Source organism: Sminthopsis crassicaudata, chromosome 1, assembly GCF_048593235.1.
Source record: "Sminthopsis crassicaudata isolate SCR6 chromosome 1, ASM4859323v1, whole genome shotgun sequence".
Classification (NCBI taxonomy): Eukaryota; Metazoa; Chordata; class Mammalia; order Dasyuromorphia; family Dasyuridae; genus Sminthopsis; species Sminthopsis crassicaudata.
The window spans coordinates 517,247,038-517,265,673 of NC_133617.1; the positions used below are offsets into that span (position 1 = coordinate 517,247,038).

Consider the following 18,636-nt stretch of genomic DNA (forward strand, 5'->3'; position numbering starts at 1 on the left):
ACAATGGTATTCCATTACATCTATGTACCGTAATTTATGCTATTCCCCGCTTTAGTGTCCTATTCTTTCTCACCTGTCCCCGCTCCCTTCCAACTACCGTAGTAGGGAAGTAATGTGGCTGCGGTGGGAACACTCCAGAAAGGTGATAAGAGGAAACTCAGAAAAATGGGAAAGAGGAACGTCATCTTAGTCCTTCCTCCCCACCCCCACCCCCATTCTGTTCTCCCTGTTATCTCTCTGAAAAGCTGGGGAAAAATCGAAGCTGAATTTGAAGGATATGGTGACGTGTGGCAATAAGAGACACAAGATGTGCTTGGGAGATCCCAAAGAAATCCTCCCACCCCTTTTCTACCAAGGACACTTTGAAGGGGGGAAATTATACTTTGCTTTTGGTTTAAATGCGGGGGAGGAAGTAGATAATTTCATCCTTGAGAGGCAGAGAGAAAAGTACAGTCGAGGATGCTGGGAGGGGAAAGCAAGGAAGACGACGTTTACGACTCTGGGCAGAAGTAAGAGCCTGGATAATCTGGAACAACCTGGTAATATTAACCTGTTAAGAATGAAGTAACAGAATGGTGTAGAACAACTAACTAATGGGTTTAAAAAAAAAAGGGGGGGGGGAAGGAAATATCCTAGGTCAATTTTTAGGTAACGAACTGCCTGAGATTGAGAACCAGTGCTTAGCTGACTTGTTAGGGCTGTGCATGGGAGCTGAGGCACAGTGTGGAGTTTACTAGAGTACTAAGTGGCCACTGGGGGGATTCAGTATTTTAAATAATCTTATGCAAGTTTTTAAAAATTATTATCTGGTACTGAATAAACTTAAAAGTAACTGATAGCATTTTTTCTTTTGAATTTGGGATTATGCCAGTCTATTGCTGATACATCATAGAGTTTTGGTACTCAACAAGAGTATATTCAAAAAAATAATTCAAATGTTGTTGGTAGAGATGTCACATTTCTTTGTAGCAAGTAGAAAATTCGGTCTCCAGGTTGGTGTTCCAATATTTCTACAAAGTAAGTGTATTTCATTATTTCTAAATTCTAACTGATAATTTGTATTGATTGATGATTTTTAATTCTACAAGACAAGCAATCACTTTTGCTTTCTACACAATCCAATTTAGTCAGTTTTGCATAAAACTGCCACTACTATGTTTGCTTTCTGCTTAAAATTAGAGGATTTAAGATGGCAGTTTCCTCAAGATTAATATGAAAATGAAAATGATGAAGTGGAGTAGATTTTTCAATTTGTCCATTTGCAGGCATGCCGTCTACTTTGCTAGGTCAATTTGGGGAATCATACAACCATAGCACTGACTCATTTGGTCTAATTTAAGCTTCAAGAATTTGTCTGAAGGCACTAGATAATGAAGTACTTTTACCTGTTGAAATTTAATCTAGAGTTATATTCTTAGTAACTGTAACTGTACTTTACAAAACTGTTTAAATGTGTCACTAAGTATGTTTAGCTTCCCAATTAGGGATAATATTTGAAAGCTATATTTATTTACCATGCTATTTTGCACATGGGTTCCTTTGAGATCATTATTGAGTAAAATTTTGCTAATGTAGTTTTTTTCCCCCTTGATTAAAAACATTTTGTTTAACTTTACTTTTACTTCAGTGTCTTATATGTTATTCCAACAAATGAAGATTTCTGTTCTTTGCCCCCCTGGGGTTAGTATGAAACTTTATTAGTTAGTGGTATCTCACTAATATGATTAAAATTATTTTAATTTCTTAAATCAACTTTTAAAAAGCACTTCAACAGCTTTGGGTACTAGTCTCTTTTCCTCTGTCTAGGAAATTTTTGCTACTCTACTATTTTAAAATTCTTATGAGATCAATTTTTAAAAAAAAATTTGGGTGGCTTTGATAGTCTCATTTGCTTATCTTTGTGAAATTATTGTGCTGAGCTTTTGTTTAATAGGTATGAAAAATGCAAGTCCCAAGTTGTTATTAAAGTATTAGGTGTGTTGGGCTTTGTTATCTCTGAATTTTTACTCAAATAGAACATTATTTACATGTGAAAATTTAATGTGGATAAGAAATCAAGGTTCAAAGAATATGAATGATTTTATAGATCGTTTATTAATCAGATGTCATACAAATCTTAATTGGATTTCTTCATTGAAAATGCCTAATATTTCTTGTTTAAATAGTTGATCATGGATTGACTTGATAAATGCAGACCCATGTAAGTGAAACATTTCTTCAGGTTATCAAAGGCAAGAGCCTCAATACTAACTTCCCTTAGTCACCATAACTGTAGGAAATTTCCAGATGTGGTCCTTAAACTAAAAACTTGATTTTTGTCAGATGATTGTTGTATGCACCATTTATTTATACCCTTTTATATGAACTTGCTTGTCTTATTCTTTGATCAGTAATCAAATTGCATGTGCCAGCCCTCTGTTGAAAAGGACTGTGAAATGCAAAGTTTGCATTATGCATTTACAGTGCTGATTGAGCAGAAAGGAGAAGCTGAGTTTCATCCCAATCATCTCTTAACACTGTTTTTCCAAAATTGGAATCACTGATAATATGCATCTTTTAGAATTTTGCAAGCATGAAGTAACCCTTACAACATATAGTACTTTATCCAGTTCAGAAAAGGCTTATTAAGGAATAGACAAGATTTTGGCAATGAGGCCTTAGTAAGGGCACATAAAACTATATGTTTTTTAAATCTAAATTTATTCCAACTTCATACTTTTTAATATATTGGAGTGGGTCACTTACTAGCTATGTGACCCTCCCAAATATTGTCTTCAAATATAAATTTAAATATATACACATGTGTGCATATACACATATACATACACATGTGTACACATATACATGTGTATATATACATATGAATTATGCATATAAGCCTATACATACACTTGTGTATGCATTGAAGGGGAAGGAAAAGTATTGTCTAAATTCTTGTGAGGAATTTTCTAACCAAGAAGGATTTTTAAAAATCAGTTAGTTGACTCCTTATTTTTAATTTTTAAAATGTGATAAAATGACTTTGAGTTCATGTTGAGAAAAATTCAAATTATTTAAATATAAAATATATTTACATGTTTTTAGTGCATGTGCTAATAACTATTTATATTCAAAATCAATCCTCAATTTAAAACACATCTTAGAACAGTCTTTCATTTTCCTACTTGTTAATTCATTTTGATAAGTAATTAGCAGGCTTATAATTTCAGTCTACATGGTATCCCTTAATTTCTTTAGCAGTATGTGCCAGAGGAACTAGCATTGCATTCATTTTGATGTCAGTATTCTAACTAGGCTTCTATATATATTATCTATATCCATATCTATATATTGTAACTGTTGTTGTTCTGACTCTTCAACAAAACTATAAATACTGTATTTATGATAGCAACATCACTTATGGTACCAAATTAGTCATGAGCTCCAAATTATAACTTTTTTGCAAGATAGAAATCTGTTTAAAACATTTTCAGGAATAAAATATAGAAACAATTGTAAATTGAATTTAGTTCTAAAATATATTTAATTTCAATATACTAATTACTATTATAATAGCAACATTCCATTATTTTTTGCATAGGGGCTTAAATTACCTCCATTTTCAGTGGTACTAAGAATGTCAGTGGGTTTTTTTGGAGGGGGGAGTTGTTTTCTCTGAAAGTTGAATTTTATAATTTATTAGAACCATTATTTTTACATCTGGTCTTTAGAGTTTTATTTGGAACAAGTTAATTTTCCCGATAGTATTTTGTTTTTCTAATTACATGTAAAAATAGTTTTCACTATTCATTTTGTATTTTGAGCTCTAAATTTTTCTCCCTCTCTCCCTAACATAGTAAGCAATCTGATATAGGTTATATATTAGTTCCATATTAGTCATGTTGTAAAAGAAAAATCAGAACAAAGGGGGAAAACCACAAGAAAGAAAGCAAATAAAAAAGATGAAAATAGCATGCTTCTATCCACATTCAGTCTCCTTGAGTTGTTTTGGATCACTGTATTACTTAGAAGAGCTAAGTCCATCATAGTTGATCACTACACAGTCTTGTTATTGTATACAATGTTCTGGTTCTGGTCTCTTCACTCAGCATCAGTTCGTGCAAATCTTTCCAGGTTTTTCTGAAATCAGCCTGCTTATCATTTTTTTTAATAGAACAGTAATATTCCATTACATTTCCATACATTATATAACATAACTTACTCAGCCATTCCCCAATTGATGGACATTCATTCATTTACTTCTTGCCATGCCCAAAAAAGAACTGCTACAAATATTTTTGCACATGTGTGTCCTTTTCTCTTTTTTATGATTTCTTTGGGATATACACCCAGTGGTGACACTGTATCCGTTTTATAAGTCTTTTGAGTATAGTTCCAAATTTCTCCAGAATGGCTTCATCAGTTTACAACTCTATCAAACAATGTTTTAGAAAGGTCTCAGTTTTCCCACATCCCTTTCAACATTTATCATTTTTTTCATGTCATCTTAGCCAATTTTGTAGGTATTGATACATAACTCAGAGTGAACAAGTTAATTTGTAATCAAACTCTCATTGAAGTGCTTCATATGGTGTGTAATATAAATATGAAGACACATTCCAATAGTTCAAAATAGTTAATTATAGCATTAAATTTTTATACCCATGGGGGCAGCTAGGTGGTACAGTGGATAGAACACTAGCCTTGAAGTCAGGAAGACTGGAGTTCAAATCTGGCCTCTTAACACTTCCTAGCTGTGTGACCCTGGGCAAGTCATCTAACCCCAATTGCCTCAGCATTTAAAAAAAAAAAAAATTATACCCACAAATCCTTAAGAAAAAAGTATATGTAATTAGAGCTGAATTAAAAGATATGAATAGAAGATACCTATTAATGGAAATTCAATAAACTTAACATGTAAAAGAAGGCTTTTTGACATATTAAAAGTAGATATGTTTTTGTCCTTTTTTCCTGTTCTTAACTTTCAGTTAAAAGCCATCTTTGAATAAAGGAATGGAATAATATTACTTCTCAAAATTTTTTTAGTCTTTTGAATGAGTGAAGTGGCAAACCCAATTTCATATTTGTATATACAAATTTCATTGAAGACAAAAATCTTTTAAAAATAGATATATTAATTTCAAAAAGAATAAAAATACTGGTTCAACTAGTGATTTTAATTGTTAATTGATAGTTGTAATTAACATGTAGTTGGATTCGATTCTATAGGAAATCAACCATATTTATACCAATATTTGATTTGCTTGCCCTAAATTAACTCATTTTTTTTAGTTTACACTAATGAAACATGGCAGCTTATTATTGCATGAACCATCTCTGTTAATAGCATTTTTGAAACAAGGCATTTTTATAGTTGGTTAAAGAACTTTATACAAAAGTGTTTATTTTGTGGCAAATTTTAGAACATAACTACAAAAAGTTTTAAGGGGTTTAGTTGAATTTGTGGTTGCATTGGTTTGGGGAATTTTTTTGGTGGAAACTTTCTATGGATACAAATCTGAAACCCTTCTGTAGCCTTCCATTTTAGAAGTTTATGGGGGGGAGGCACTAGGTGATTAGGTGACTCACTTGTGGTTGCAGAACTTGAACCCATTCTTCCTGACTGCAGGTTTTCTAGAATGGTATTTACTATGCTTTGTTGCCTGTCATGGGAAAAGATGTAACTTAATATTGAACACTGCTTTGATGTAATTATTGTTTTCTTGACATCTTTTTCAAATTTCAGGTCAAAAGCGAGCTGCTAAAAGAGGGGAGCAGCAGGCATGGAATGATAACCGGGGAACAGATGTAAAACTGGACAAGACAGAACGAAGAACTTATAGGGAATATCGACCCTATGAAATGGAGAGACAAGTGGAGTTTACAGTGGAAAAGTTTACAATTGGAAAGTATGTACTTAAACTTTAAGGTTGGGGGTAGGAATTTGGAAAAGGCACTTGATACAAGTAGTAGTTCAGTATTACCTAAACTACGCTGTTATTCAGCATCATTTCTTACTGCTTAACAGTCGAGCCAGTAGGCATTATGTGCCTATTATATACCGGGCACTATTCTGGGACTACAGAAAGGTAAAAAATAGTGCTTGCTATCAAGAACATCACAGCCTTACAGATAAATAACATAAACAACATATATAGGATCAATTGGAGATAATACCAACAGAAAGGCAATAGCATTAGCATTGAGGGTTACCAGGAAGGGTATTTCTGATGTTCTCCTGACTCCAAGTACATTGCCAAATAATACTATATACTATAATACTATTTGTGTACATATGTGTGTTTCTGTGAGTGTGTGTGTGGTGACTGTGTATATATGAGAGAGAGAGAGAGAGCATAGATCATATGCTCTTTACAAATATATAAAATACTTCCCCCTACAAACTGTGAGGAAGGTATTATTTCCTTATAGCTAAAGTATCAGAGTTGAGATATAGAGAGACTAAATGATTTGTCCAAATCACACATAGTAAATGAATATAGAGTTTAAATGTGGGTTTGTGACTAATTCTTGTGTTCTGTCCATATATCATGCTCTCTATCTTTAATGCCTACTTCAATCCCAATCAATATTAAAATAACCTTGCCTTTTACTTTACTGGAGAAAAAAAGAGGCTATCTGCTGCCAGTTCCTTTGTCTTTCCTACTCAATATATCAGATCCTTTTACATCTTCACCCTTACATGACTTCCTTACTTGTGTCTCTTTGGAAAGAAGTGAACTTTCTCATTGCCAGGTACAAGCTTTCTACCAGTATCCTTGATCTTTTGCATTTTTGTTTCCTTCCATTTTCTTTCCACCTAGCCATCTGTCTGTTTACTGGTTCCTTTCCATACCTACTTATAAACCTGTTTAAATCTGCCCATTTGTGAAAAATTCTTCATTAGACTGTCATTTTTTTTCTTTCACTGTCATAAGTCATTGGCATCACTCAGTTCAATTAAGCATTTATTATATTTTGGTTTTGTGATCTCATTGTTGTAAATACTACTTTTCAGTGATTATATATTGGAAAGCACTGATGCCTAGTCATCATCACATGCTATTTTTGTCCCTGTCATTTGGGTAGTCTTATCACAGAGTAAACCTAAGGTGATAGAGAGACCTTTAGTATGTGCTGTATGAATTAGCTTTGGTTCCTATGTAGAAACTCTTTCATTTGCAGATTGTCAAAGATGATCTACCAGTATATTGAGAAAAGCTTGAGAGGAGGGCTTATTAAATACCTTGTCAAGAATTTCAAAGAAACTGGGGGAAAAAACTTAAATGAAGGAGATTTAGCAATATCAGATTTTAAATTAAATTATAAAAATTGTTGGAAGTACAAAATGTAGAAGTTCAATTATTTTAATAAAAAACATTTATGTAAACAAAACCAGCATAACCACAAATAGAAGGATTGCAGAAAATTGGGAAAATATTTTCATAGAAAATCTCTCAGGATGTGATTATGTTGGAATACTTCTATTGTGTAGGAAACAATGAGCTGGTTGGTTAAAAAAAAAACATGAAAAGACTTGGGCATATGAAGGAAGATACTATCTATCTCAGAGAAAAAGATGACAAGTGGAAATATGCATAGTATGATCTTACAATATGTGTGTATGTTTATAGATATCTGTGTACATGTGTATATATGTATATATCTCCCAAAGTTTTAATTGTACTTTTCTTTAGGAAAGGAATGGGAGGAGGGAGGGGGAAAAATTAAAAAGTACACAGAAGAAAATAAAAGAAAACATAGATGGAAGAAAAGAAAAGCTGAATATCTTTGAAAATAATTTGTAGTATTTATTTTGTAGGTTTTATGTTGAATCCTCTATGCTCTGCTATGTACTTGGAAATGTTCTTTTTTTTTTTTCTTTTCCAACTATATATTTGAGTGTAAAAATACATTAAAAAATTATGAAGAAAAAAACCCCACTACACTCCATGAACTTAGGATAACTGAGTTCAGAAATTTCTAAGATGATAATAGCTATGATAAAGCAATCAATTCGCTAAGCATTTATCAAATGCCTGTTATATGTGCCTGACATTTATATCTGGATAAAGAGATAGGGCATCAAGGTAGAGTGGTAGATAGAGTGCTAGACCTAGAGTAAGAAAGACTCATCTTCCTGAATTCAAATTCAAATATTTACTTGCATGATCCTGGACAAATCATTTAATTTGCCTCAGTTCCACATCTGCAAAATTATCTAGAGAAGGAAAAGGCAAACTATTTCAGTATCTTTGCCAAGAAAAGCCCAAATGAGATCATGAAGAGTCTGATAGGAATAAAGCAGCTGAACAGCAGTAAAAGAGACAAAAGTGAAACAATTCCCTTCCCTTAGAGATTATTCCATTGAAGAAGCAACATGTAATATGGTTATGTACAAGAAAGATATACAATGTAACTTTTATATTTTTCAATTACACATTAAAAAGTTAATAATTGTTTTTAAACTTTTGAGATTCAAATTCTCTTCTTCCCTCCCTTCCCTCAAATGACAAATAATACCTGTGTAGTCATGCAAAACCTATTTTCATTTTAGTCATATGATACAGTATAATTTGAAGAAGACAATAGTACCAGACATGAATGAGAGTGGTACATTGTCTCTTGTGTTGTCATAGGATCCTAGGTGGAAAGCTGGAACAGGCCCCAGCAACTATCTTGTCCAATCCCCCCATTTTACAAATGAGGAAACCGAGATCCAGAAAGGTTATGATTTGCCCAAGATCATAGTCACATATAGTAAATGTCCAAAGAGTGATATGAAATTCAGGTTCTCTGACTCCAGAGCTAGATTTGCTTTCCCATCTCCACACTCTTTCTCCCCCCTTTCCCACTATACCATATTTTGACAAAAATTAGGGATTTTAAGAAACAGGTGAGGAGGAAGAGTATTTGATATGACAAAATTCTGAAAGCAGGAAATGTATCATATAGGGGGACAGTAAGACAGCTAGTTTGGATATATAGTTTGGAACATAGTGCGAAGAAGAAAGTGTTGTGTATCAGTTTTGCTATCAGGATGGGGTTCAGGTTTGGGATTAGAACAAAATGAGACACTTGTTGACTATTTACTAGTTAACTGAATGAAATTTACTTACTTGTAGTTTTGAAAGGATATATTCAGAAGAAATACAGCATTCATTTGGCCATAGTGCCACGCTGGCTAGAATAAATTTTAATTTAAGGAACCTTTAACTGCTCATGTCCCTCACCCCCACAACTTCTTCTGGCTTTTGTACTTAGTGTCCATCTTTTTTTTTTTTTTTTATTGTCTTCTTGGACCAATTATATTTTGAGGATGGTTTCATTACTTTTTTATAATGATAGCTTTTTATTTTTCAAAAAGATAATTTTCAACATTCACCTTTGCAAAACCCCGTGTTCCAGATTTTTTCCCTCCTTCTCCCCGAAGACAACAAGTAATCCAGTATAATTTAAACATGGGAAATTCTTCTAAACATTTTCCCATATTTATCATTCTGCAAAAGAAAAATCAGATCAAAAGGGGGAAAAAATAAGAGGAAAAAACCAAGCAAACAACAACAAAATATGAAAAGACTATGTTGGTAAGCCACATTAGGTCCCCATAGTCCCCTCTCTGGATGTAGATGGCTCTCTCCATCACAAGTCTATTCAAATTGACTTGAATCATCTCATTATAGAAAAGAGCCATGTCTATCACGGTTGATCATGACATAATATCTTGTGGTTGCTGTGTACAATGTTCTCTTGGTTCTATTAATTTCTATTAGCATCATTTCATATGAGTTCTCCCTAGGTCTTTCTGAAATCAGTCTGCTGATTTTTTTTTTTTCCCCCTGAGGTAATTGGGGTAAATGACTTGCCCTGGATCACACAGCTAGGAAGTGTTAAGTATCTGAGATCAATTTTGAACTCAGGTCCTCTTGACTTCAGGATCACTGCGCCACCTAGCTGTCCCTGCTTATCATTTCTTATAAAACAGTAATATTCCATTACATTTATATACCATAACTTATTCATCCTTTCCCCAATTGATGGGCATCCATTCAGTTTCCAGTTCCTTGCCACTATAAAAAGAGCTGCTTTTAATGCAGGATGTAGGAGCTTTTCCCTTTTTTTGGCTTTCATTACTTTTTAAGAAAAACTAGGTGATGTTATGTTGCTTTGCTCCTATAACATACTACTTCTTAATGATAAGATGCTAAAAAGGCTTCTAGAAGATCTTTTATCACTTAAAAGACCAGGCCCACTACTGGAAAAATAATGCCTTTGCCATGGTAGAAGCTTAGCACTGGAAGATATGTTGAATGTAGAGTTTTTAAAAAAGATTAAAAAAAAAAAAAAACACTTGCAATTTCTCCCCCCACCCCGTTTACTTACACTCAATTTGTAATAAAAATTGGTCCAATAAAGGAGTGACTGAATATGGAGAATGAAAACCAAAAATACTTTTCTCCCCTTTCAGAAAGCCTAAATGTTGCCTGTGTGGTAGATAACAATGCCAGATTTTTGCAGTTCACATTGATTTTACAGATACAGAGTAGTGAGGGTGAGCTAAGGTAGCATTGGGAACTTTTAAATTGCTTTCTAGATGGGGTTGTACCAAGTACCAATTTACTGTTTCACCAAGATTGTATTAATGTACCTTTTTTTTAGTAACCCCTTCAAAATTTGTCATTTTCCTTTTTTGTCATCTTTGCCAATCAGAACGATGTGACATGAAACCTGAGTTGTTTTTAATTTGCTTTTCTTTAATGCTTAGTGATTTGATCATTTTTTTTTCATATGGCCATGGATATCTTGCCACTCTTCTTTTAAAAACTACCTTTTATCCCTTTGACTATTGGTCACTTATGAAAAGGTCCAATCAGTAATTTTTTAAATCTTATTTTAACTTTTTACTTAAAATAGCACTATTTTAAAGGTACTCTCCAATACAGGGATTCTTAACTCTTTTGTGTCTTGAATCCAAAGCACATTCTATTGAAGGCTATGGACTCTCTTCTCAGAATAATGATGTTTTTAAATGTGTAAATATATAGAATTTTAAAAGGAAACCAAAGATTAGTGAAAATTTTAAAAATTGTGATCTAATTTCAAAGATTCTCTAAAATCTCTACAAAGACCCTCCTGGACTTTAGATTATATGAATCCTTGCTCTAATGATTCCTATTAAGTTTAGAAGTTGCTTTTATTATTACAATTATATACCTAAGTATATAAATAAATTATTACTTATTATTAAATTAGAAGTTGTTTTAGTGCCTGTTAGCTATGACTTCTAACATGCTAATAAGAATTAATAAAATCTTATCAAAATTTTTAAAATAACATTTAACTGACTAGTTAATTATTTCCATATTCTTTACTTTCTTTTAGGCCAGTTGAAAGATTTGAACGGGAAAGACCAATTAGAGGCCGTGGAGGCATAAGAGGTGGAATGCGAAGCAGAGGAAGAAGTGGTGGAATAAACAGAACTTTTGATGGTTTTGACCAAAGAGGGAAGAGAGAATTTGAAAAATACAGTGGTGGAAATGATAAAACGTAAGTTCTTTGGAATATGCTGGTTTTGTTGTGTAGCATTAGATAATATGAAATGTTCTTAGGGTTTAAATTAGTTTTGAATTAATAAGTCTTTTGTGTAACTTCCCACCTTTTTATTTAGACTGTTTCTGAGTGGGCCTTCAATTTAAAAGAATATTGTTTCTACCTCTGGGAAAATCAGATTCAGAAAAGGTGAAAAGTGGAGTTCTAAATAGGGATGAGTTAAAGATGATACAAGGTACAATTCATATTTGTGCCCCCTATACACTCTGAAATCAAATGGAAAGTTTATTTTATAGCCATCTTTTGGGAAAGCAAAGTGGCATAATAAGAGTACTGAATGCTGATTTTAGAATCAGGAAGATGTAGGTTCAACTCTTCCTTCAGACATGTCTTAGGTGTGAGACTAAGTCTCTTACCCTCTCAAGAGAGCCTTAGTTTATCAACAGAAGGCAAATAATATCACCTACCTTCAGGGTTGTATAAGAAGCAAAGGAAATGATGCATGTAAAATACTTTATAAAATCTTTGAAAAGCTGTATATAAATGCAAGCTATTCTTATTGCCTGGAAATGTATTTTCTTTTCCTAAAAATAGTTTTTCACAGTGATCTACTATTTGCGTGTCATTAAGGAAGGTCTAGTTTGAAGACAGATAAGTACTTTTAAGGTATCTGTTTCATAAAATTCATGGGACATCTCTACTGAGTTAGACTTGCAGTGAAATGAAATTTCTTTCAACTAACATTTGGGTGCCTGGCTCTTGTGCAGTGACATTTTAAGTTCTTTTTTAAAAATTTCACCAAATACTATACAGTTTCATTATTTTAAATCAACAGTTTATTATAAATCTGTCAATCAAGTGCTTTTAAGAATCTAATGATGATTCTATATTCCTCAGATTCCTCAGAATTTTTTTTTACAACAAATTATCTAGGGCTTTAAGATTTTCGAAATCCTTTCTTACCACATTGCAGCAGAGTTAAATTTTGTGTATATACATATATATATATATATATGCATATGCATATATATATGCATATATATATATAAATTATGCCATGATACATGAAACAAAATAGGTTTTGCCAGAGTCTGAGCTGTGAACAGGTAGAGATAATAATAATTGCCTTTGAGAAATTGAATAGTTTAATGACCCTAATCATCTATGTGAAACAAAAGATTCATATTTCTAATTTTAAAAAGTTGACTTTTTAATTGTCATTTCCTAATTGAACCTTCCTCTAGAATTACCTTTTGTTACAAAGAAATAGTTAAATGATATAGACCAACCAGTTACCAATGTCTTAACAGCCTATGCAATCCATCTCTTTTCTGGTGAGTGGAAATAGAGGTATTTCATCATTAGACTTCTTGGTCAATGTTTTGATCTTGAACTAAGGTAATACTGTTGGACTTAGGAAGAACTTGTTTGAATCCTGCCTCAGATCTTAAATCTGTGACCCTGGGTAACTCCATCAATGTTTGCCTCAGTAAAATGGGGATAATAATAGCACTTACCCACATGTTGTTAGAATCAAATGAGATAATATATACAAAATATTGTGCAAACTAAGCTTAAGGTGCTATATAAAAATTAGCTATTTTTGTTATTATCTAAATTCAGATGTCTTTTACTGTTATTTTTCCTTTGTGTTGCCATAATCATTATATATCTTTTCTTAGTACTGCTTACTTTTCTCTTTCATTTTATAAAAGTCTTTAGAAGGGTCTCTGAAATCTTCATTTTCATACAGAACTTCTTATACTGCAGTAATGTATGTAAAATACATTACATGCAATATATAACATATATTTATAATATAACAATATATAACATGTAATATAGTTATGTTATATATATTGTAATATAACATATTATTATGATTTATCTTTCTTCAGATATCTTCCAAATACCTCTATTTTTCTGATGATGTTTGACAGGGACTCATGGAATATCATACTCTTTATGATAATGAAAAGATATATGGTAGATGTGAACATGTTACAATATATTAAAGATTAGGATTTGTATAGTATAAATGACATTAAAATGCCATCATAGAAGTAGGAAAAAAAAGATAGATTAAGAGCATAGGATAATTAATTTATAACCCACTCTCAAAAATATCAACATTGTACTTTGCATTTTTATGTTCATCTATCAGAAACAATTTTATTGAATTTAACATTAACCTAATAGACAAACATTTATAGCTTAGAGATATAAATGTTTAAATTGGCATAGTCTAATCATCTGTGCTCTCCTATATGACTCTCTGGTTCCACAATGATTTTTTTAATACTTATATGTATCTTCAAAATATATATAACAAAGTACGATTTTAGCTAACATTGTGAAATAAGTGACAATCCCTATTCACTCTTGGACAGCTATCTCACTTCTGTAGTAAGCAAAGGGAACTTCCTTGAGATAGGTATTATTTTTCCACAGTGAAGAAGGTTGGGTTATGACTTCATTTTAGGCATATGTGGAAGCAGTAACAAGAAAAGATTGGGTACTACTCAATCTTAACCTTTATATAATTCTGCACCTTACTTGAAGTGCTCAAAAAAAGATAAGTATTATTTTGTTCAGGTTTCATTTGAAACACAATGTTTTTGAGCTTAGCATTAGAATAAATAGGAAAACATTTATTTGAAGACTACTCTGTCAGACAAATGATGGGAAATGATAGTCTTCAAAAGAAGTCATGTAGGCTGTTCACAATCATATGAAAAATGCTCCAAATCATTAAAATAGAAACAAAATTTTTTCTGAAGTTTCACTTCCCACCCATCATATTGGCAAGGATGACAACAAGACAAACATTGCAAATGTTGAAGGAGTTATAGAAAGATAAGCATAGTAACACTTTGTTGTTAGAACTTAAGCTGATCCAACTGTTGAGGAAAAACCATTTGGAATTATACATTTGAAAAATCACTAAATTATATCGTCTTTAATCCAGCAATGATTCCATAGAGATCAAAAACAGAGAGGAAAGCTCTCATCTGAAAGTATAGAGGCATAATTTTAGAAGCCTTGATCTAGAAGAACATTTTCCATCAATTGGAAAATGGCTGAAGGAAATCATGACGTGTATAATCTAATAGTACTGAGCTGTAACAACCTAGAAGTATGAAGAATTCAGAGAAATTTAGGAAGACTTAAATGAACTGATGCAGACTGAAGTAGCAGAATAATTTATAAACCACAATACTAGCAGGAAAACAGATTTGTCTTCAGAACTCATATCAGTATAGTGACCAATCATGATTTAAGAGTACTGAGACTGAAATTTGCCTCATATTTCTTTGAAATAGGTAGTCGACTCTTTAAGGGTGGAATGAAGCACAGATTTTCAGATTTGCTCAATTGATATTCTCATTTCTTCTTTTTCCTAATTTCTTCTTTTATTTAACAAAATATTTTAGTGGGGACTCGCCTGTGTCTTTGTGAAGTGACAGTGATAGTCATGCCATTATTGATGAATCAAAACATTTCAAAGGGAGGAGAAGGAACATCATTTACTAAAGTGCACAATGTTCCCAATTGTAAAAATGTTATTGAAGTCAGTTTTAATTAGTGCTGTGAAAAACCAAATACTGTTTTAATTCAAGTCGACAAGCATTTTTACTAAGTGTCTACTATATGCCAAGCATATATGTGTTAAATTCTGGGAATTAGGAAAGGTGAAAGGCATGTCCTGCTTTCAAGAAAATCATAGTTTAATGGAGAAAGTAATTTTGTTCTTTATTTCTTTTAATATTTTCCCCAATTAAATTGAAAACAAAAAAATTTGCATTTGTTTTTAAATTTTTTTGAATTCTAGATTTTCTCCCTTATTTTTACCCACAATTAAGAAACCACATGTGAAGTAAATGCAAAACATTTCCATAAAAGTCAAATTGTGAAAAAAACTTAGAAGATAACTTTTAAACAACTGTATGTTCCCTCTTTCTTTTTCTCAACAATATTATTCTTCCTATGAAATGTTTTATTGATCAGTAATGTCACATATATTATCACATACACGTATGATAAATTGGAAATAATTTCAGGAAGGAAGCACTGGCATTAGGGAGAGATCAGGATAGGTGTTATTTGTTTGTTTTGCAGAAGGTAGGACTTTATTTAACATTAAAGAAAGCTAGGGAAACCAGACTATGAATGAGAGAATTCCAGACATGAGAGACAGAGAGGAAAGGAGTTGGGAAATAGCAAGGAGACTAGTGTTATCAAATCATAGAAGAGAAGGGAGTTAAGGTGTAACAAAACTGAAAAGTTAAGAAGGGCCAGGTTATGAGGGGCTTTAAATTCTAACAGGGGATTTTATATTTAATCTTGGAGGGATAGGGAGCCATTGGAATTAACTGAATGGTAGGAGGAAGTCAGATCTGTGTTTTAGGAAGATTATTTTGGCAGTTGAGTGGATGATGAGTGGGGAGAGACTTGAGGACCCAACCAGAAGTCTTTTGCAGTAGCCAAAATGTATGTAATGGGATATAAGGGAGTCTGCATATTAGGGTTTTAGCAGTGTCAAAGGAGTGGAAGATTATACTAGAGAGATGATAATATCGAACATTTATATAGCATTAAGATTTCCAAAGTGCTTTACAAATATCTCACTTTATCATCAAAACAACCCTGGGAGATATGGGTATCCCCATTTTATAGATGGGGAAACAAGCACAGAGATATTAAAAGATCTGCCCAGGGTCACACAGCTAGCTTCTGAGATTGGATTTGAATCAGGTTTTTCTGATTCCAGATTCAGCACTCTATTTATTGTTTGACCTTCCTGCCATGAAGATAATGAAAACAAAATTGATAGGACTTTTAAACAGATTGGATAATGGGGATGGACTAGCATGAGAAGGAATAAGAAGTTGATGATGACAGACACTTAATGAGAGTGTGAGATTGGGCAGGCATGGGTTTGCAATTCCTCACTCTCCAAAAGTTCTATGGGCCGGTCCTTAAGGAAAGAATTCCCTTACTCAAAACTGGTGATAAGGAAGGCTTTATGGATTAGAAATAAACACCAAGATGTCTTGGCGGTCAATATCAGCTTCAAGAGAGAAGTATTGCAAAGAAACATAATCTGAGAACTTTACTTTATACAGAAACAGAATAATAGAACAGAATAAGTAAGAATACTGAAGTTTGTATCTGAAAAGGTCTTCCTGCTTTCCGAGGATATGGAGAAGTTTATATAACAATGGAGTTCTTCTTCAGAGAGTGTAAGTCTTTTTAAGTAAGAAAGGAGTTCTTCTCCAGAGACTATAAGTCCATTTAAGTTTGTATAAGGTTTTGTTGGTGATTTTACATAACTTTACTGGGCTGTCTGGTTTTGCTCTCATCACACTTAAGTTATGAACTTGTGAAGCTGGGAATGAGTGTTCTCTACAGTAAAAGGAAAGAAAGAAAAACGTGTTTAGGGAAAGATAATGAATTTGAGTAAGGTATAATGTCTTGAAGATGTCTGCAAAATATCTGCTTCCAGATGTCTAAAAGACTTTTGGGCATGTGAATCCTTGAGAACTGATGAGATCACTAAATGAAATCTTATAAAGGGAGAAGATAAATGAGCCCTGTAATAGAGGGTGGACACATATTGTCAGCAGGTATGACCTGGATGAATATTCAGTAAAGGAGAGAATGATCAGACAAGTGAGAATCAAAAGAGATTGTCACAAGAACCTAGAGAGAAGAGTATTAAGAAAATAGGGTAATTGATGGTGCCAAAAATTGTTGAAAAGTTAAGAAGAATTAGATTTGAGAAAGGTTAGATTTGGCAATTAAGAGATCACTGGTAACTTTGGGGTGGTTTCAATTGAATGATGAAATTGGCAATTAGATTGTAAAATTAAAAAGAGAGTGAGAGAAAGTAAGGGGAAGCACTCATGGAGGGCCATTTCAAGGAGTTTATCACAAAAGGAATGAAAGGTAGCACGGAAGGAGAGATCAAAGTGAAAGGTTTATGATGTTGGGAAGGAAGGAATGGGAGCATATTTGTAGAAAGTAGAGAAGTAGCCATAGAACAGGAAGAGACTTAAGGAAGATAAGTGAATTGGTAATGATAGAGGAGTAATTTTTTAGAGGAGGGAGGCATGAAATGCAATCACTTGAGCACAGAAGGGGGTTTCTCTTGACAAGAAAGGCCTTCTTTTTATGACAGATGGGATAAGGGAACAGATAGTGGTGGAACACATCTGAGTAATATGATATAAAAAAGGGAGGAGAGGGAGAGGTAGCTTTCAGCAAATTCCCTCAATTTTTTTTTCAATGAGATGATGGGGGGAAAAGGGATAGGGTAGCCAAAGTTTCAGGAAGAATGGAAAGGTTTGGAAGAGCCACTGTGATGAATTTCTTCCTGCATTGAGGGCCCAATTGAACTAATTTAATAGAAATTTGAAGTGGATTAATTCAGTCAACATAGTTACATCATTTTCACCATCTCTGCTCCGCAGCACATGAGTTGTTTGAATTTTAAATAGAAATGTATATCTATTAGTCTTATTGTATGAGCAAAAATAACGTTTCAAAGGTGCTCTTTGTTAATCAGTGATTCTCAAGTTGTTTTAATTGACAGACACACTTAAAAATATTTGTTTGTTGCTATGTTGCCTCTTTTTATCTCTCCTGTGGATTTTTCTTAAGAGTGTTTTAGTTTATATCATTTTGAAATTCATGTTCTTGGAGCACATTTTAATATTTGAAAATATGCTGGAGTATCCAGTTGTAGAATAGAATTTTTATTAATTTTTTCCACTTTAAAAAATGTGTAACATCTTTAATCAGAGAGCTTAGTATTTCACATAGCTATAATATCTAATTTTTGTACAGAAGAGAATCTTGGATTACAACTTGTTTTCTTAGAATAACTTATCCTTTATGTTTGAGTTCAAAGAAATACAATAATCCTTTTGACTTGCAATGATCCTTTGGTACTTGCTAAAGTGATCTATAAATATCCAGTGATATAATAATATTATGGGAAAATTTTAAGTTGCTTCTTAAAAAATCAAGTAAAACTAAATTTGAAAAATATAACCTATATTTCTGATTCATCACTTTTATACATACATATATGTGCATTATTAA

The 18,636-nt window shown here is 32.7% G+C and overlaps 1 protein-coding gene across 4 annotated transcripts in view; it reads left to right on the top strand.

Annotated features, from left to right (window-relative positions):
• HABP4 (hyaluronan binding protein 4) overlaps window positions 1–18,636 on the top strand; it is a 34,915-nt gene that overhangs the window by 895 nt on the left and 15,384 nt on the right. For 2 of the 4 annotated variants that reach the window (XM_074281695.1, XM_074281696.1), the window contains exons 1-3: window positions 211–539; window positions 5,726–5,888; window positions 11,362–11,526. In XM_074281695.1, coding sequence (XP_074137796.1) covers window positions 278–539; window positions 5,726–5,888; window positions 11,362–11,526 — 590 coding nt within the window. In that variant the 5' untranslated portion in view covers window positions 211–277. Of the gene's footprint in view, window positions 1–210; window positions 540–5,725; window positions 5,889–11,361; window positions 11,527–18,636 lie in introns of those variants that run through there. The other 2 variants (XM_074281693.1, XM_074281694.1) reach the window with 1 other exon arrangement.